This window comes from Macrobrachium nipponense, chromosome 28 (genome assembly GCF_015104395.2).
Source record: "Macrobrachium nipponense isolate FS-2020 chromosome 28, ASM1510439v2, whole genome shotgun sequence".
NCBI classification, from domain to species: domain Eukaryota; kingdom Metazoa; phylum Arthropoda; class Malacostraca; order Decapoda; family Palaemonidae; genus Macrobrachium; species Macrobrachium nipponense.
Genome location: NC_087217.1, coordinates 49713195 through 49734960, shown reverse-complemented (window position 1 = coordinate 49734960; position 21766 = coordinate 49713195). Strand labels below are relative to the sequence as shown.

Sequence of the window (21766 nt, the reverse complement as noted above, 5' to 3'; positions counted from 1 at the left end):
CACCCCCCACCCCCACCTTTTCCCCCCTATCCTACCCTCCGTATAACATGGCCCCTTCCCTATTGCCATATTCTTCTACCCCTCACCCCCTGCTACTTCTTCATCCTTCTTATCAGCTTCCTCGACTTCCTCTTGGTTCTTCTTCCTCCTGCTTCTTCTTGTTCTCCTCCTCTGTCCTCTTCTTCTTCTACTCCTATTCTTCCTCCTCTTCCTCTATCTCCTACTCCTCTCTTTTCTTATTCTCCTCTTCTTTCTCTTCTTCCTCCTCCTCCTCCTCATCCTCCTCTTCTTCCTCTTCCTCATTCTCCTCTTCGTCCTCCTCTTCTTCCTCCTCCTCCTCCACTTCTTCCTCCTCCTCCTCCTCCTCATCCTCCTCCTTCTACCCACTTTCTCCAGTCCATTCCAACTTCAGGCACTTCTTATTCCTCCTCCTTCGCTTGTCCTAGCCATACAGAGAGAGAGAGAGAGAGAGGAGAAAGAGAGAGAAAGCCACTCAACCTACAGAGCCGATTGTGGGCGGGGGAGGGGTGAGGATGGATCCTTTTGTAATTCATTATCAAAAGGAATCGTTTCAAGAAAAAAAAAACGCCGGGTGGAAAAGCTATAGGAATAAGTGATCAAAATCTCTTCGCTAAGAGGAGATTCCAACTCTTTCTCCCAGAGCCTCACTTCTAAAAGGAGATTCAAACTCTCTTCTTCTTCTTCCTCATCTTCCTCTTATCCTCTTCTTCTTCCTCCTCTTTCTCTTCTTGAGCTTTGCCGGCGTCTTCTTCTTCTCCTCCTCCTCCTCCTCCTTCTCCCACGGCCCCCGTACCCTCTCTAACCACCCAGGGGTATGACAGACCACGGGAATAACGGGGTCTGACACCAAAAAAGCCCCGGTCACAGCTCATAAAAACATCGTAAAGAGGATGAAAATTGGAGAATTCATGAATTGAAACGCAAAAATTAAGCGTCAGATGCCTTCGCCCTTCTCCGGCGCGCCTCGCCCTTAAGACCACAGATTGGGAATGACATCGGAATTAAGAGTACGAACCATTTCTTCCGCTATATAGAGAGAGAGAGAGCGAGAGAGAGGGAGAAGCCCGGGCTCTAACCCCTCACCAACCGACCTCCACCACCACCGCGAGAGATAGAGAATGTGGAGCGTTTCCCACAATCGTTCGCTCACTTCGAAATCGGTTGGTGACGTTCGCTTCTGCTGCTGCTGCTCCAAGCTCCTAGCAGCTCCTACAACTCCCGCCTCCTCTTCTCATTATAGGGTTGGAAATGGGGTGTCCCAAAACAATAAGCTCGGGACGAAGCGAAGTGGGAAAAAAACTGAGACTAAAAAGAAAAAAAAGGAGGGGATCCTGCGGTGGCAGCAGCACCGTAGTCGTCTCGGTCGGTCTATGAATGCGCGTGGCAGTAGGCATTGCTCCGAATGAAATTTAATTATGAAAAATAAGAGATTTTTTAAATGGCCCTGACACGGCCCAAAACTGGAATAATGGTGGGGCTAAGAACTCGCTCGCTGACTTAATTGTTGTTATTCTCAGAGACCAAATTGAGTGACAAAAAAATTCCGCCCTTTTGAGTCCCCGAAATTATTTATTAAGGCGAACACTCACTCCCGCCGAGATGTTATTCATCTTCTCTTGTGTTGCGAGATGTCTTTCTTTTCTTTCTTTTCTTTCTTTCTTTCTCTCTTTCTTTCTTCCCCCTTTTTTCCCTCCTTTATTTCCTACCTCCTTTTGCTCATCAGCTGTTTTTTAGTTCTTTGCTAGGGGCCTGGTGGTTTTCTGGGATGTATCAAAACAAACTTTAATGAATTGTTTGTGTTTATCGGAATAGATTAAAATCATTTAAACTTTATTCTATTTACGTATTGAACCAAACGTTTATGAATCGATTGGGTTTATCTGCTTAGATTAAATGTATTCATTTGTGATTCTATTCAAGGGTGATGTCATTATTATCTTGTGAATGTACAGAAATCTACCAGAATGAGATATCGTTTATCCGTAATCATATTAATATATTTTGATTATATAATTATTCTTATTATATCATTATACTCTTATTCTCATTATATTATTCTATATTATTATATTCATCTATTTACCCATTTGCGTTCGAGGGAGGTTGTATGTGCTGAGAAATATGCGTGCGACGTACACACAAACACACACACACACACACACAGTCACACATACACACACATACACGCACATGCCATTTAATCCCTCTCTTACATTGACCCAGTTACTGTATTTTCAATCCAATTGAAGTTTTTGTGAGATTTAGCTTAAAAGGCTTATATATTACTTTTTCCTTAATTTTGTTTATGCATCTAAATATGATTTGGGATTGTATGTGTTTTTAGACTTTTTTTTCAATAATTATATTGCGTTTATACACATATATATATAAAATATATAAATAATAATATATAAAATATAATATAATAATCTAATATAATATAAATATAAATAATATAATATGAATATAATATAAAGAATAAATCACTAAGGGGACACCACCAGGATGATGTGAAAAATAGCAAGAACAATAATTTAGCAATCACAAGAGAACCGCAGCCCTACAGCCCAGCCAACAACCGTCCCCCCCCCCCCCTCCCTTTACCTACCCAGGCCCCACATGCACACAAAAATAGAGAACCAGTAAGTCCAGAACAATGAATTATGGTTAATCAGCATCACTTCACACCTTGTAAAAAAAATTTATTATTATTATTATTATTATTATTATTATTATTATTATTATTATTATTATTATTATTATTATTATTCAGTAGATGAAGCCTTTTCATACGGAACAAGCCCACCACAGGAGCCATTGACTTGAAATTCAAGCTTCCAAAGAATACTGTCTTCATTAGGAAGAAACAAGAGAAAGTAAAGGCAAATACAGAAAAGATTCAGCTTTTTAATATAGAAAAAAATAAATGAATAAGTAGTTAATATTAAAAAAATGTGTTAAAATGCAGGAAGAATTGTATTCCATATCCTTTGGAAGCTTGAATTTCAGGTCAATGGCCCCTGTAGTCTTTTTCCATATGAAGAGGTTTCATCTACTGAATAATAGTTATAATAATAATAATGATATCAGTCCGGGGTCGTCCCTGGTATTATTGCTGGTGTAGCTGGGTTATCGCAACGTTTCAACATCCTCGTAGATCATCTTCTTGCTGAACAGCCAAGATGATGACCTACGAGAAGGTCGAAACGTCGCGATAAGCCAGCTACACCAGCAATAATAATAATAATATCAATTCAAAATTGCATTTTCGCTTGAACTTGATGTTCTCTTGCTTCAAATCTCCATCCAAGTTCTCTCGAGATAATTGATATGAAATTAATACAGATGGTTAAAGAGGCCGTGAGATTACATTCTAATAATATCAAGTTGTCTCAATGGTTTTATAGAATGATTCCAGAAGTCTTTTATTACTCACACCGTTGGACTGTGGAACAGCCTTCTTCCCGAGCATGTTTGCAATAAGAACCTTGAAGATTCAATGCATGACTACCTTAAAACAAACCTCATTTATTTGCATTTTTATCTATTTGTTTATTCATTGGTTCTTTCATTTTTTTTCTAATAACTGTTTTTTTTATTCCTTTATTTCCGTTACCTTCTGTTATTTCTTTCAAATGAACACCATACTCTTTGGATGCTTGAACTTTAAGTAGACTTGTGTATGAGTAAGGATTATCTTCTGAATAATGATAGTAATGACAGTAAAAGTGCTACGCTTATAATGTATTAAGGGGAGGTACTGATAAGCTATCCATCTTGAATACTATAGCATGTTCCAAACAACAGTGCATATCTTTCCGCTTATTTCCCAATATGCTTAATATCCAGTGAAAGACCACTTATTCTTTTAGCAGCAGCAAATTAAATTTTTGTAAAAACTGCGTTCCAGAGAGAGAGAGAAAACATGTTTAAAAATAAAATAACTCCTATTAACTCTCATTAACCAGACTACTAATATCCAGTGTGAGACTATTTTTTCATTCACTGAAAGTACATTTAAACACACACACACACATACATCAAAAACACAAAAAAAAGTACGTGGCAAAGAATAACGTAACTCTTATATAAGATAAACCATTACCTCGTTCGACCAAATGATTTTTCCCCCAATTTCCCAGACTACTGAATAATCCAGTATGGGATTACTGTCTCCTGCAGTATACGTTTAAAAAAAAAAAAAAAAACATCAAAATCACCAAAGAAAATATGTGCCCAAAAAATAAAATCTCAACTCCTATGTAAAATAAACCATTACCTCGTTCGACCAAATGATTTTTCCCCCCTCATTTCCCAGGCTACTGAATATCCAGTGTGGAATGGACACGCGATAGTATATAGAGTGATTGGTGTCCCCAACACAGAACGAGCCCATCCCGTGCCCAGCGGGGAGCTCTTTGAAGCACGGGAGCGCACTTGGGCTGCTTCTGTAGGGGGTGGGGGCCGGGTGGGGTGGTGGGTGATTGACCTGACGATGGGGGGTGGGGTGGGGGGTGGGGGGGGGGAGATGGAAGAAAGCTGTCGTGGATACCAGCGATTTTGCCTTATTTTTAGCTTTTCTGGTGATTTTGAGTATGTGTATATACTTGATTATCTTGTTACTTTGTTTATTGAATGTAAGAATGATAGCATTTATGCTGTGTATGAAATTAATGGATTTATTGGGTAAAGGTTTGTTTTAATTATCATTATTATTCAAAAAAATCTCATAATAGAATAAGTCACTAAAATGGAGAAGAAATCCACAGTGGTATATATGTAAAAATATATGCATATATATATGATATATATAATATATATATAATATATAATATATATGTGTGTGTGTGTGTGTGTGTGTGTATGAACATATGTATATATATATATATATATATATATATATATATATATATATGCACACACACACACACACACACATATATATATATATATATATGATGTGTGTGTGTGTGTGTGTGGTGTGTGTGCATATATTTAGATATATAATTATATTATATAATATATATAATATATATAATAGATATACATATAATTATTATATTTATATTATAATATAATATATATAGATATATATGCGTGTGTATGGTGTGTGTGTGTGGGTGTTGTGTGTGTAGTTGGTGTGTGTACACCCCAATGTTACGATTTCTTCATTATTTATTATTATTATTATTAATTATTATTAATTATTATTATTATTGTTTGTGATTGTAAGCACAACGATGGATGTATAACTTTAATAATGTATGGTTGGGTTCCTATTCACAACTTGGTAATTTGGTACACCCTTCTTACATTTTACCTTCATTAAATATTGAATATAGTAATATTTATTTCACATAGTGGTAATCGTAAATGCTTAAACATCACAATCTTATTCACCTAAGCTTTACCAAAATCCTCCAGTGTCCCTAGAGCTTTTCTTTTTATTCTGATATTCTTGTATCAGATGAAATGACAGAACCACTATAACATCATTTATTCGGTAATTCCTTCGTACAAGGTTTTTTTCTCAAGTAGATAACTGTATGATTTTCTTGGAAACTCAACTGTCAGCCATATCATCTTGTTCTGTATTACATTGTCGAGTTTTTACAGTTATAGCTAACGAAGAAAAGTGGATGTTGTTGCGAGGATTTTTCCTCGTCCATAAATCATAATAAACAATTATGTTTTAAAATTCTCCCACATTCAGCTCTCGAAAGATTCCAACGAAAAGAAATGAGTTCTCTTCACACCACCAATTCTCATCTTTTATTATCTCCATCTTTTCTTCTTATAGGTCTCCCTGTCCTTCTGTTTACTTCTTAATCGTCGCTTCTCTTTTCTGAAACTACATGACTGTTAATCTCTCTATTTCTCTGTGCATCTTATCCTCTCTCTCTCTCTCTCTCTCTCTCTCTCTCTCTCCTTCATCCCAAGGGCTAACTCCATTCCTTCCTCCATCCTCCTCTTCCTTGACTCCTGCTGTCACCCTCCTCCTCTTCCTCCTCCTTCTCCTAGAACTCCATGGTCCCTCCCTCCCAATCCCCTCCTACCCCTCCTCCACTCCCTCCCCTCCCCCTCTCCCAATCCCACCCAGGGACGACGACGACAACCCCCAACCCACCTTGCGCCAGGTCAGCCGTCGGGGCCAGCTGACCAAATTGGGCCCCCCGGCGAGCACCTACTTTTTGAGGGCGACATGCCATCATCTACACGCTTCCGCCGATGCCTTTGAGTCCGTCACGCCCTTAAGGGCCACTAATGATAGCTTTTAGAAGCATTTCCTCGGATGGGGCGGCTGCCGCTGTTATACCTGACGGTGTCTGCGCGCGTCTGTCTGTCTGCCTGTCTGTCTGCCTGTCTGCCTGTCTGTCCGTGCGAGTGAAAAGATTGAGGATGTTTGTTTGTCAGTGTGTGCGAGTTTGAAAAGGTTGTGGGGTGGGGTATGAGGCCGAGGGAGGTTAGGGGGTGGGTGTGACGGGTGGTGAAGGAAGTAGGGAAAGGTGTGAAATTATCATGAAGTATTTGCTTATTTCATTTTGTAATAATAATAAATAATAATAATAATAATAATAATAAAAATAATAATAATAATAATAATAATAATAATAATAATAATATATAATAATAATAATGATAATAATAATAAAAATAAATAATAATAATAATAATAATAATAATAATATTTATAATAATAATAATGATAATAGAGGGACGTAGGGAAAAAAGACAATGTCAAAAGTTTTCGCAGACCTGTTTGTTTCGTTTTAATAATAATAATAATAATAATAATAATAATAATAATAATAATAATAATAATAATAAACAAGACGATGCCAAACGTTTTTGCAGACTTGTTTATTTCATCCTAATATAATAATAATAATAATAATAATAATAATAATAATAATAATAATAATAATAATATAATAAAAGAGACGTGGATAAATACAATGACAAACGTTTTCGCATTCCAGTTTATTTAATAATAATAATTTAATAATAATAATAATAATAATAATAATAATAATAATACCACACACATGGCTAATAGAATGCCTGAAAATATATGGGGCAGAGGAAAACACCACCAGCTTCCTCAAAAATACAATGCGCAATTCGAATACAATACTTACAAGCTCTGGAATAAGACTAGCAGAGGTTAATATCAGGAGAGGGATCTTCCAGGGCGACTCACTGTCCCCACTACTCTTCCTAGTAGCCATGATCCCCATGACAAAAGTACTACAGAAGATGGATGCCGGGTACCAACTCAAGAAAAGAGGCAACAGAATCAACCATCTGATGTTCATGGACGACATCAAGCTGTATGGTAAGAGCATCAAGGAAATAGATACCCTAATCCAGACTGTAAGGATTGTATCTGGGGACATCAGGATGGAGTTTGGAATAGAAAAATGCGCCTTAGTCAACATACAAAAAGGCAAAGTAACGAGAACTGAAGGGATAAAGCTACCAGATGGGAGCAACATCAAACACATAGATGAGACAGGATACAAATACCTGGGAATAATGGAAGGAGGGGATATAAAACACCACGAGATGAAGGACACGATCAGGAAAGAATATATGCAGAGACTTAAGGCGATACTCAAGTCAAAACTCAACGCCGGAAATATGATAATAGCCATAAACCCATGGGCAGTGCCAGTAATCAGATACAGCGCAGGAATAGTGGAATGGACGAAGGCAGAACTCCGCAGCATAGATCAGAAAACCAGGAAACATATGACAATACACAAAGCACTACACCCAAGAGCAAATACGGACAGACTATACATAACACGAAAGGAAGGAGGGAGAGGACTACTAAGTATAGAGGACTGCGTCAACATCGAGAACAGAGCACTGGGGCAATATCTGAAAACCAGTGAAGACGAGTGGCTCAAGAGTGCATGGGAAGAAGGACTGATAAAAGTAGACGAAGACCCAGAAATAAACAGAGACAGGAGAATGACAAACAGAACAGAGGAATGGCACAACAAACCAATGCACGGACAATACATGAGACAGACTAAAGAACTCGCCAGCGATGACACATGGCAATGGTTACAAAGGGGAGAGCTCAAGAAGGGAACTGAAAGAATGATAACAGCGGCACAAGATCAGGCCATAAGAACCAGATATATCCAATGAACGATAGGTGGAAATAACATCTCTCCCATATGCAGGAAGTGCAATACGAAAAATGAGACCATAAACCACATAGCAAGCGAATGTCCGGCACTTGCACAGAACCAGTACAAAACGAGGCATGATTCAGTAGCAAAAGCCCTCCACTGGAGCCTGTGCAAGAAACACCAGCTACCTTGCAGTAATAAGTGGTACGAGCACCAACCTGAAGGAGTGATAGAAAACGATCAGGCAAAGATCCTCTGGGACTACGGTATCAGAACGGATAGGGTGATACGTGCAAATAGACCAGACGTGACGTTGATTGACAAAATCAAGAGGAAAGTATCACTCATTGATGTCGCAATACCATGGGACACCAGAGTTGAAGATAAAGAAAGGTGAAAAATGGATAAGTATCAAGACCTGAAAATAGAAATAAGAAGGATATGGGATATGCCAGTGGAAATTGTACCCATAATCATAGGAACACTAGGCACGATCCCAAGATCCCTGAAAAGGAATCTGGAAAAACTAGAGGCCGAAGTAGCTCCAGGACTCATGCAGAAAAGTGTGATCCTAGAAACGGCGCACATAGTAAGAAGAGTGATGGACTCCTAAGGAGGCAGGATGCAACCCGGAACCCCACACTATAAATACCACCCAGTCGAATTGGAGGACTGTGATAAACCAAAAATAATAATAATAATAATAATAATAATAATAATAATAATAATAATAATAATAATAATAATAATAATAATAATAGGAACTTAGAGAAATGCAACAGCGCCAAACGTTTTTCACTTTTTATTTCATTTCTTTAGTTCACTATTTATATCTATTGATACAAAGGAAAGTTTGTATATTATGGGGACAGTGATGGCCAGTATTGTTGAGGAATAAATAATAATAATAATAATATAATAATAATAATAATAATAATAATAATAATCTAATAATAATGTCTTTTAACAAGCTTGTCTTCCAGTCACTGAATAATAATAATAATAATAATAATAATAATAATAATAATAATAATAATCGTATGGAGCACCGGTGGGAACTGCCAGTGAGTCGCTGACTTGTATTCAACTTATTTGTGAAGTGTAAGCGACATGTTTTAGATGTGTTTGTGACATGTTTTTTATGTATTGCAGACTCATCCTGAGATGCTGAGTGAGACCATAAAACACGTTCGTGCGACATTGCCGAAATATGTCTCTCGAACAGGGAGGGGTGGGGGTAGGGGATGGGGGGGGTGGGGGGGGGGGGAACTCTGATGTACTGAGTACACGCGTGGTCCTCGTTAGGGGGACTGATTGATTTATTGGATCAATAAACAAGACTCAGCATTTCGTGTAAAGGTAAAAGAGGCACCTTTTTCATCTTCTTCTTTTTAGTGAGGCTGAGATGAGGAAAGCTTTTTTTGGAAGGGGGGGGGGGTGTGGGGGAGGGGAGTTTCAGAGTGGTTATAGAGTGGTTAACAGTCGAAAGACAAGGACGTCCATCGAGATGGGTCGTATCAAGAATAGAGCAACGTTGTCATTTCAAGTTTACTTTTGTCAATATTTTCCCAGAATGTCCCATAGTACTTCAGCGTGTCTTGGCTTCACCACTCTTGAAAGAGTTCAAAAGAGAGCGTGAAATTGTTGTTGGAGTTGAAGCTGGCCTTATGCCAGTACGGGCTCTTGCTCATAGAGCAGCCCGTAGAAGCGTGAGAAAAGAGAAAAACATGCTGGTTTTAAATGCTAAATCTATTCACTCAAACACAAGTTAAGCAGGACCAAATGAAAATCATAGAAGTTTATTTGTATTCTGACTAAGTCTAATTGGGGCCTGGGGTTACTTAATCATATATATAATAGTAGAACATAATAGATTTTGGTTGCATTACAGCAGGATTGCAATTAATGGCAATTTTGCAATAGACACGTTCTTCCTATACCTAGGACTATTATATCACCGTTCGTGCTATCTCTATAAACGTACGTAGCCACCAACATTTGCAACATATTCAACCTTGCAAAAACTTTCTAAATATTTCGCGTACTTTCCGCAACATTTTTTAACTTTCTTGAACAACACAGGTATGCAAAATACACAGGTACACAGAATAAAAAGGTATACAGAAGTATTCGTATTTGATATTCTCCAAAGCGACTGTAACCCTCTTAAACATTAATTAGAAATGTTTCTACTATTTCAACAAAGAAGGATACGAGTAAAATACCTTAAAGCCCAGCCCCCCACCTCGCCCCCTTCCACCCCGGCCCATTCCTGCCCCTCCGCTTAAGCAAAACAACAACAGAGCCTTATTATGATGAGAGGAACTGAAAACGAATAACATCCCCAGGGAGAAAATGATAAAAAGCTAATAAAATGTAACAGGGCACAAATCCTCGAGGATCAAAATCCGGGTAGGACTTGAAGAGGATATTAAAAAAGAAAAAAAAAAATCTCCCCGACCATCGGGAGAGTTGCGGGAGTGGGTAGGGGGTTAAGGGGAGGGGGGAAGGGATGTAAGGGGAAGGGGTTAGAGGGGGTTTTTAAGGGGTTTTTTTTAGGGAAAAGGGAAGGGAGTTTGGGGGAGGGATTTTTTTTTTTATTTTTTTTTTGGGAGGGCTTTTTTTAAAGGAAGGTTTAGATGTTTATTGGGTTTAGGGAAAGGGACGATGGGGGAAGATTTTTTAGGGAGCTGGGCGCTTTTTCGACGATTATCTTTTTTGCCTTACTACGTGATCATAGTCTCATCATCAGCCGTCGTGCGAGAGCGCTTTCGATACCGAGATCGTGTCTCTTCCTTCTTATTCTCCCCCGCCTTCTTCTTCTTCTTCTTCTTCTTCCTCCTCTTCTTCCTTTTTTTGAGGACAGGTTATTTACCTTTACCTTCCCCGCTCTCATCATCGCCGAAGAACTGACGATACTCAAGATCCCGAAAGTTCAGAAATCATTCGTGAAAGGCGTTATTAAAACAGAAAGCGACAGGGGGAAACATCATACCCATCCCCCCCCACATCCATCCCCCTCTAAAAAAAAAATGACTGGAGACGACTCTTTTTCGCCGTGTGGCAACCACCTTTTTTTTTTTTTTTTTTTTTTTTTATTCGGCGCCTTTCGGTATTTTCTAAAAGTCAAACACAAGCCAGCGCGAGACATCCTAAATTGAAATACTCAAGAGAGGCATTAGCATAAATCTCCTGGGTTCCTTTCGGCACCTTCTTCCTCATTATGAGAAATGTGAATATCGAATCCGTCTCCTAAACCTCCTCCCTCCCTCCTCCTCCCTCCCTCATCCATCCTCCTACCTCCCTCCAACACCCCCATTTTCCCCCTCTCATCGCCAACACCACCCGTCCTCTCAACAGACCCTCCATACATATAGTCCCCAGCCCCACAGTTCTTCCTCGTCATTCTCCCTTCTTATTTCTTCCTTCTTTTCTCCTCCTCCTTCCCCCTATTCCCCCTTCCCCTCCACCTTCTCCTCCTCCTTTCTCTCCTCCTCCTCTTCGTTTCCCATGTCCCCCATCTCCCAGTCGTCCTATGTCTTTCTCCGTTCTTCTCGTCCTTCTCCCTTCTTATTTATCCTCCTCCTCCTTCTCCTCCTCCTCCTCCTCCTCCTCCTCCTCCTCCTCCTCCTTCTTCTTCTTCGTTTCCCATGCCCCCATCTACCAGTCGTCTTATGTCTTTCCCCGGAGTGGAACGACTCCGTTTTCAAACGCGACTTCTTTCTCGAACGACAACTTACACAGTCGTTTTCAGATGAGATGGAACCTGGGTCGCCTTCGATTCGTCATTTCAGGGATTTGTTCGTTTATGTCTTGTGTTTTGGCCATTCCCTCCTTTCTTTATCGTTCGTTTATCTCTTTCTATCCTGTTTGTGATTCAGGGCAGGGTTTTGAACGGGTAATTTGGAAGGAGAATTCGTAGTGCTGAAAAAATCTAGATTTTACAAGCTTATACTGAACGCGTTTAAATTAAGCAAGCTTATACTGAACGCGTTTAAATTAAACAAGCTTATACTGAACGCGTTTAAATTAAACAAGCTTATCTTTGAACGTGTTTAAATTTAAGCAAGCTTATACTAACGCGTTAAGTTAAACAAGCTTATACTGAACACGTTTAAATTAAACAAGCTTATTCTGAACGCGTTTAAATTAAACAAGCTTATACTGAACGCGTTTAAATTAAACAAGCTTATTCTGAACGCGTTTAAATTAAACAAGCTTATACTGAACACGTTTAAGTTAAACAAGTTTATATTGAACACGTTTAAGTTAAACAAGCTTATTCTGAACGCGTTTAAAATAAACAAGCTTATTCTGAACGCGTTTAAATTAAACAAGCTTATACTGAACGCTTTGTTAAATTAAACAAGTTTATATTGAACACATTTAAGTTTAACAAGCTTTATACTGGACGCGTTTAAATTAAACAAGCTTATTCTGAACGCGTTTAAATTAAACAAGCTTATACTGAACGCGTTTAAATTAAACAAGCTTATACTGAACGCGTTTAAATTAAACAAGCTTATACTGAACACGTTTAAATTAAACAAGCTTATACTGAACGCATTTAAATTAAACAAGCTTATACTAAACACTTTTAAATTAAACAAGCTTATACTGAACGCGTTTATCAGATGTCTTTGCTGATTAATTGCATCTGTTGTGAGGATGTCCTGTATCATAGACTTTCGTTCAAGTTTTTCTGTAAAATTTAAGTATCCTAACATAATACTGAATTATTTACTCCATTTGCTATCAAGCACTTTGGGTAGATTGTGTCATTAAGATATGAGGCTTCGATCACGACGTATCTTGGACATACCACACACACACACACAATATATATATATATATATATATATATATATATATATATATATATATATAGATATATAATGTAAACACTCTATCGTGCTTCTAAGCAATCAGTAGAAGGATCCACAGTAATATTCTCGTTTTATCAAAACGAAATATATTTGTAGAAACATGTACATTCTTAGGAACTTTCGTCCATCCTTGTGTGCACTTGATCACTAACTAATATATATATATATATATATATATATATATATATATATATATATATATATATATATCGAAAAGGAGTTTCAACTTTCTCAGTCTTGAGTCTGTACTGTCCCTATGTCAAGGGGGAGTTAGGAAATATGGGTAAGAAAAGACCATGTCTAGCATTTGCTATGAAACAGGACCTTTTTATAGGTTGGTTGTGTAGGCAAAGGATTATCTCCATGACGTTAGGGTTTTTGCGTTGGTAGACCGAATGTTAACTTAGCATTGTTAGTTAATGATGGATAGATGCTCTAGATTTGCTGAAAACACTGAATATATATAAAAAAAACATAAGTTTGGGGTTTTTAAAACCTCACATACATTTTGTTTCACTTAAGATACAAATTGGATGTAGTCATTAAAGCTTTACAATGATTATATCCACATTACTAGCTTATACTGAACGCGTTTAAATTAAACAAGCTTATACTGAAAGCGTTTAAGTTAAACAAGTCTATACTGAACGCGTTTAAATTAAAGAAGTTTCTATTGAACACCCTTAAGTTTAACAAGCTTATTCTAAACGCGTTTAAAATAAACAAGCTTATTCTGAACGCGTTTAAATTAAACAAGCTTATACTGAACGCGTTTTAATTAAATATGCTTTTTCTGAACGCGTTTAAAATAAACAAGTTTATTCTGAACGCGCTTGAATTAAACAAGATTGGAAAGCAAAGATTCGCTTTTAGTCTTACGTAATGCTTGTCATCTTTGCACTGATGTATTCATTTATACCAAAAATGCGTGTTCGAACTTTGAAAGTCAGCGACAAACGAAAACCTAACGAGTTTCCAGATGTTAACAAAAACCAATCCGCAGTAAAAGATCATTTCTTCTCTCTCTCTCTCTCTCTCTCTCTCTCTCTCTGACGTACTCTCACCAAATCTGAAAAATGCCTCGGGTAAAATGCAACGAAAGTTCGCACTATCTCATTTTTATGTTCCTCCATCTTATTTTCAATCTGCGCCTTTTCGGGGAACAATACCTCTTTCTTCCTCCTCCTCCTCCCCTCCTCCTCCTCCTCCTCCTCCTCCCCTTCGAAAACATCTCCGTCAAAAACCACCTTCGGGAGGAGAGCGGAACGCAGTTAATGAGTCGGCAAGCTGTCAAGGAAAAAGGTAATGAATGGTAGTCGTATAATGCCGGCGACAAAGAACGGCCCCAAGGAGCCCTCATCAGTCTCCTTCTTCAGCGCTGCCTTCAGGTGTGTTTCTCTCGGAGTTTACTGCCGAAGTAACTCATCCGCTAAGAGAGCTGGTCTTCCTCGTTCTCCCCCTCCTCCTCCTGCCTCCTGCCTCCTCAGCCATTTCCATCACAAAGAAATGACGAGTCGAAAGAATGGCGAAATGTCTAAAAACGTCATAAAGTAACTGGCAACAGGAGGTCTTTACCGATGATGGACCCTCCTCCTCCTCCTCCTCCTGACCCTACCCTGTGCTACGTCCATTAACTGACTTTATCTCACTCTCCCTCCCCACCACTCCAACCCTCTCTCCTTCCTCCCTCCCTCCCTCCCTCCCTAGGACTCGAAGAAACAGCAACAGCACAGGACATCGCTTTAACATGTGTAGCTACTTACCCTGACCAAGTCGACCTGGCGCTCCCTTCCTCTCAACAACAACAACAGCAGTAGCAGCAGCAGGAACAGCAGTAGTAGCAGCAGGAGCAGCAGCAGGAACCACCAGGAGCACCAGCAGGAGCCGAGGCTCCTTTGGCATCGAGGACGAAAATTGCGGGCGTCGTGTGATCTTTGAGCAAATGCCCTCTCGCCGGAACCTCCACCGTCGCAAATGCATGTTGACAAAGTTCCCCTCGTGAAAGAGCGTCCGCTTCGAACTTTCGGTTTCAATTGTCATCTCATCCATCGCGGCAGATCCCACTCAATTTGGCATCCTGGGGATGATCAAAGGAACGGACCCGCTCCGCGGAGCCCTTGGAATAAGGGGACCCAATCTAGACTCTAAACGAGGGTATTATTGTATTGGTCGCGCTGAGCTGTTTTACATATTGGTGTGGGAAGTGTATTGACAGGGAGGCGCCCTTGTTGATCCCCCAGCGATGGAGGGCCATTAAAAGGACTCAGCCTTTCTCCTCCTCCTCCTCCTCTTCTCTTCCTCCTCCTACCATCCTAGGCACACCAATCCCCCCCTCCCCCTCCTTCCCTCCCTCCCATGATTCCTGAAGAATATATTGATGCTGGGATTATCCTTCGTCCCGAATTATTTCAGAACTGGAGTATCAGGGAGTCCGTCGTATAAACATTTCGATGTTTATTTACTATGTCGTGAATAATACTGACGTTCAGATATTAACAAGGAGCTTATATGTGCACTCGTTTATAGTCACACACACGGACGTTATATTAATATATATTTATATCTATATATTATATATTATATATATATATATATATATAGGATAGATATAATGTTATATATATTATATATATTATATATATAATCTATATATATAGTAATATAAGATAGATTATAGATATTATAATAATATATATATAAGAATAATAGATATATATATAGTATCTATGAATATATATCATATATAATTATATATCGATTTTCAATTTTTATTAATATATTATATTTAATATTATATATTAGACATATATAATATATATAGATATATATATATATATATAATATATATATTATATATATATATATATATATACATATGATCATACATATTATATATTTACATATATAATTTTTTTAAAATATATATAATATAACATATATAGTATTTACATACATATATATATATATATATATTACATATATTAATATAGATAATAATCGATATATATATATATATTTATATATCTATATATATATATATATATATATATATATATATCATTCGAACTACAAATGTCCTTTAATATCTAATTTGCTCTAACCTCGGAATTGAGATATTTTATATATGTAAACCGAAAGGAATTTTTTAGTTGATAATAATTTCGTCAGTGTCTTCTTGATTTCGTCCCTGTCCGCTGGACGGTGGTTCGATCTCACGAGAGGACGAAATTATTATCAACTAAAAAAATTCCCCTTCGGTTTACATATATGAAAATATATCAATCCCGAGGCGAGCTAACTAGATATTAAAGGACATTTGTGGCTCGATTAATATATATATATATATATATATATATATATATAGATATATATATATATATATATATATATATATATATATATATGTGTGTGTGACTGGTAAAAATGTTCTGTAACAACAGAATTCCATCTAATAAAAGGACCCCATAAAAACACCAAAATATAGAAAAAAAAGTACTATATTTCAGAGACTGCTGTCTCCCTCTTCAGGTAGATGAATGAGAAAAGTTTACAGAAAAGGTGGTATTTATACCAAGAGGTCCATCCACAAACAAGCCAATTTAAGTCACCCCGCTGATAATTCTTCCTTTAATCTTCTTTTAAGTGTTGGTTGAATGTAGACGTTGTCGATCGTATCTGAAATCCATGCTCCTTTTGAGAGATGTTCATTACCTGCCTCTCTTTTATTAAGGCCGATTCCATCATTTGACTCTTGTACCGGCAGTTGCTGCTATGAATTACACGTGACAAATTCCAGTTTGTTCTATGGTTATGTTCATTTATATGGTTGAAAATAGCCGAGTTCTGTTGTCCATACCTAACTATCCGTTTGTGTTGTATTAATCTCTGGGGAAGGGATTTACCTGTAAATCCGATGTAAGATTGGTCACAGTCCTGGCATGGGATTTCATATACCCCAGAGTCCTTTGGAGATGTCTTTTGTTGGACGTTAATCAGGGATTTGGCTAAGGTGTTTGGGTAAGTAAATACAAAAGGGTTCGATTTTCCGAGGGGGTTGGTTATTCTCTTAATCGTGTCCAGGTGGGGAATTACTATTTTATTGTTGGGTGTATCTCTGGTCTTGTCTTTAGGGGGTCGGTAGAAAATTACGTTTGCTTTGTGAATTGCTTTCTCAATTATATGGTCAGGATATTTTAAAGACGAAATTTGCTTGCGAATTAGTTCAAATTCTTTTTCCAGGAATTCTGGGGAACAAATTCGTAAGGCTCTTAAGAACAAGTTACACCTATCTTGATAGGTGTAACTTGTGAATAGGTGGTATTTATACCAAGAGGTCCATCCACAAACAAGCCAATTTAAGTCACCCCCGCTGATAATCTTCCTTTAATCTTCTTAAGTGTTGGTTGAATGTAGACGTTGTCGATTGTATCTGAAATCCATGCTCCTTTTGAGATGTTCATTACCTGCCTCTCTTTTATTAAAGCCGATTCCATCATTTGACTCTTGTACCGGCAGTTGCTGCTATGAATTACACGTGACAAATTCCAGTTTGTTCTATGGTTATGTTCATTTATATGGTTGAAAATAGCCGAGTTCTGTTGTCCATACCTAACTGACCGTTTGTGTTGTATTAATCTCTGGGGAAGGGATTTACCTGTAAATCCGATGTAAGATTGGTCACAGTCCTGGCATGGGATTTCGTATACCCCAGAGTCCTTTGTAGATGTCTTTTGTTGGACGTTAATCAGGGATTTGGCTAAGGTGTTTGGGTAAGTAAATACAAAAGGGTTCGATTTTCCGAGGGGGTTGGTTATTCTCTTAATCGTGTCCAGGTGGGGAATTACTATTTTATTGTTGGGTGTATCTCTGGTCTTGTCTTTAGGGGGTCGGTAGAAAATTACGTTTGCTTTGTGAATTGCTTTCTCAATTATATGGTCAGGATATTTTAAAGACGAAAGTTGCTTGCGAATTAGTTAAAATTCTTTTTCCAGGAATTCTGGGGAACAAATTCGTAAGGCTCTTAAGAACAAGCTACACCTATCTTGATAGTAATGTCGTGATAGCTAAAGTAGTGAATGTATGAAAGTGAGAACGTTGGTTTTCTGTATATGGTAAATTTGTATTCTGTCGTATCTCTGATTATTAAAACATCAAGAAAAGGAATTTTGTTGTCTGTTTCCCATTCAACTTTAAATTTGATGCTGGTCACTAATGTGTTTAATTCGAGAGGAATTCATTAAAATTGCCCCACCTATTATCCCAAAATGTTAGGATATTCATCCACGTATCTCATCCACAGCATGTTTTTGGGTTTTATTGCATTTATCACTGTAGTTTCAAAGTATTCCATGTACAGATTGGCTAGAACAGGACTTAAAGGACTACCCATACTACACCCGAATTTTTGCTTGTAGAACGATTCCCCGAATGAAAATACGTTATTAGATGCACATAATTCAACTAGCTTTATTATTTTGTCCAAGCGCCAATGGGAAAATGATCTGAATAGGGGGATTAATTTTACCTTTTTACCCTTAAAAACTGAAGAACGTCCTGTACTGGTACTTTATGAACAGGGAATCTACGTCAAGGCTTAAAAGTTTTATGTTGTGAAGTGGTATATGGTGCTTCTATGAAATTGTGACAAAAATCTTCCCCTGAATATATATATATAAGATATTATATATATATATATATATATATATATATATATATATATATATAATATATATATATATATATATATATATAATATATATATAAGATATATATATTATATAATACATATATATATATATACATATATATATATATATCTCATATATATACATCTTATAATAATTATTATATATATATATATAATTATTATCTATATAATATTATATATATATATATATAAAGGTAATGCCACGGAGGAAAATATACAGAGCATCACGTCTTTTGTATTTCGTGCCAATAAATTTTAAACTAAAGCTAGACTGAGATCTTTCGAGGTTCTGTACGATTGTAAAAGGGATTCGTACAGATTCCGGAAAGTTCTCCATTTAGCTTTATTTCAAAAATATATATTCGTACCCATACATAACTCTGGGTTTGCTTCTGCATTTCAATACTCATGCTAAACAGAGTATTTTTAATTAAGCAAATCAACTACGTATTTTCTAACTTGGTGGGCATTTTATAAAAAAAATAATTTTCATTCATTTAGCAAAGTTGGAGATTATCCTACACATTCTGATAGATATATTATTTTTTTGTACCTAAAGCATTCAAACTGCACCACTAATACGTTCATTGCCTTTTTATATGTTAAAAAAATTGCATTAATCTGAATTATTTTCAACATGGCATATAAGTGATAAAGAGAAAAAGTGCCCCAAAGTTAATTTTCTTTAAATCTTTGAAAATCATTTTTTCAAGATTGCTTTTAAGAATAAAATGCCTTGGTGATACTTAAATATTCTTAGAAAAGTTAACATGTTATTCACATTTTCGAAGATTTGTGTTAGATCTGCAAACTCAAGTGTCCTTCAAAAGTAATGCCATTGAAGTTTTCCAGTAAAGTCAGTTCTATAATTTTCGTTAAAAAAGAAAAGAAGAATTGTAAACAACTTTAACAATAGAGAAAGCTAACTTGTCCTCACCTCAACCTCAAGCAATGTAAATTCTTTCGTAAACATATTCCACTTTGTTGATTTCAAAATCATTATTTATGAAGACATTGTACGGACGAAAATGGCAACGATATCGTAAACTGCACTCAAAAATACTGTAGAAGCTCGACGAATTACACCGCATTCTTTTCTAAATCGCTGAAAAATGAATAAGGCGATTCGGAATCAATGCCACAGTGCCGTATGGCTCTTGAGTGACGAGCCCATCTAGTAGATTACAACGCCATACCCACCCACCCCCTTCCCAACCCCCCCACCCCCCAAATCTTTCCATTCATTTCGCATGACGGCCAAAACTATTCATTCCTTATTCAGGGTCTTCGAATTACCATAACCTTTGACTAATGCCTTCGTCAGTTTTAAGACGGATTCTCTTAGGCAGAGGCGCGTCATTCTTTTTCGTGTATGTAAACAGTCCTTTGTCAAGTTCAGAGTCTCTCATACATATGTATATATATATATATATATATATATATATATATATATATATATATATATATATATATATATATATATATATATAGTGGGAAATGAGATCTCACATTGACGAGTGATCTCGCAGTCTCTGTGGTAATTTATCTCCTATGACTGATAAGAAATCGATGGATGACGCTCGGAATAGAAGAAAGATGCATTCGAACCCGTCGCTAATGCTTCCTTTGCCAATTTTTGTTTTTGTAGGTTCAAATCAAGTGCCAGATAACCGCCGCCCCCCCCCCCCCCCCCCACACACCACACACACCTCAAAACACCCACCCTTTTCATTTCCAAAACTTCTTCACAAAAAAACGCTAAAGAGAATATGATTTACCAAGCAACGGCTTTATGCCCAGTTGAAATATGAAGACGCGTTCCCGATGCCAATTGGACGCGGTCTCGTTCAGCGGCGAATGGATGGATGGTGGGGGCGGTCGCGTTCATTCGCCTCCTGAATAATGTATCATGGTTGCTTTGTCCAGGCAGGGATCTTTCTTTGTCAGCTTATCAATCCCGGGCAAACACAACGATCTATTCAGTAACTGCGGTGCGTTATTGATGGGTACTTTGTAAAATATCCAGGTACCGATTTTACACAGTTCCTTAAAAAAAGGGGGGGAGAGGGGGGTTTGAAGTTTTTGTTTGAGTGTAATGTAGTTCAATGGTCTAATCTATCAGCGGACATTAGGTTATGTTATCTGATTTTGGAGTTATTTAAAGGCCACTCAAGCACTTCCGTAAAGTGTTGGATCTATAACGCTACGTGACAGCGCAAGAGGGACCCAAGAGCCATAAACTTGAAGTAGTCACTTTTAACAGCTTATGACCGAGACGCAACTTTATATTTTTATCATTATTATTATTATTATTATTATTATTATTATTATTATTATTATTATTATTGGTTTTTATTTGTAGACGACCCTCTTTTAAGGAAATGCTGTTAAAGAGAAGGGCCGAATTAAGCCATTTGATTTTATATATTTTTGTCCTATTTTTCTTACAATTTGCTGATCATGAGAAGCGAATTGTAAGAAAAATAGGAAAAAAAGGATATATAAAATCAACTCGCTTAATTCTCCCATTCTCTTAAACATTATTATTATTAATATTATTATTATTATTCAGTAGATGAACTGTATTCATGTGGAACAAGCTTCCAAAGAATATAGTGCATTAGGAAGAAGCAAGAAAAAGTAAAGGGAAAACAGGAAAAAAAGAGATACCACTTATTATAAAAGACAAAAATAAATTAATAAAGAAATTAAAATGTATTAACATGCAAGAAGAATGGTATTAAAGTAGTTAAGTAGATGCTTGCTTATGTCAGTTTAGTTTGTCACTCTACAGGTGCAGAAATCAAAAGTGAGAACGAGGAATTTCTTGAAATAACTTTCAATTGTTCAGAATGGCTCAAAGACACGGAGGAGATACGAGAAAGCGACAGAGAGCTACTTCTGATGAAGATGAAAAACTATTGTGAAGATATACTATTCTTAAGTCCTGTTCCATTAGCTCAGTTCACTTCACGAGTCCCAAGTGACATAAAAGTGGTTTTATGTGG

General features: G+C 37.2%; 1 protein-coding gene across 1 annotated transcript; it reads right to left on the bottom strand.

The window, feature by feature from the left end:
- Positions 1–220: 220 nt before the first annotated feature.
- Positions 221–893, bottom strand: LOC135201182 (histone H3.v1-like). The gene is made up of 2 exons (XM_064230059.1): positions 690–893; positions 221–379 (listed from the first exon to the last, which is right to left on the bottom strand). The coding sequence occupies exons 1-2, from the start codon at positions 891–893 to the stop codon at positions 221–223; spliced, it is 363 nt and encodes a 120-aa protein (XP_064086129.1).
- Between the last annotated feature and the right edge of the window lie 20873 nt (positions 894–21766).

Excerpts from the sequence above, each read along its gene's own strand:
- LOC135201182 (XM_064230059.1), bottom strand. The coding sequence starts at position 893 with ATGAGCTGTGACCGGGGCTTTTTTGGTGTCAGACCCCGTTATTCCCGT. Across the intron at positions 380-689 it reads TGAGGAAGAAGAAGAAGAGA|AAGGAGGAGGATGAGGAGGA; the intron begins GTTTGAATCTCC and ends GAAAGTGGGTAG.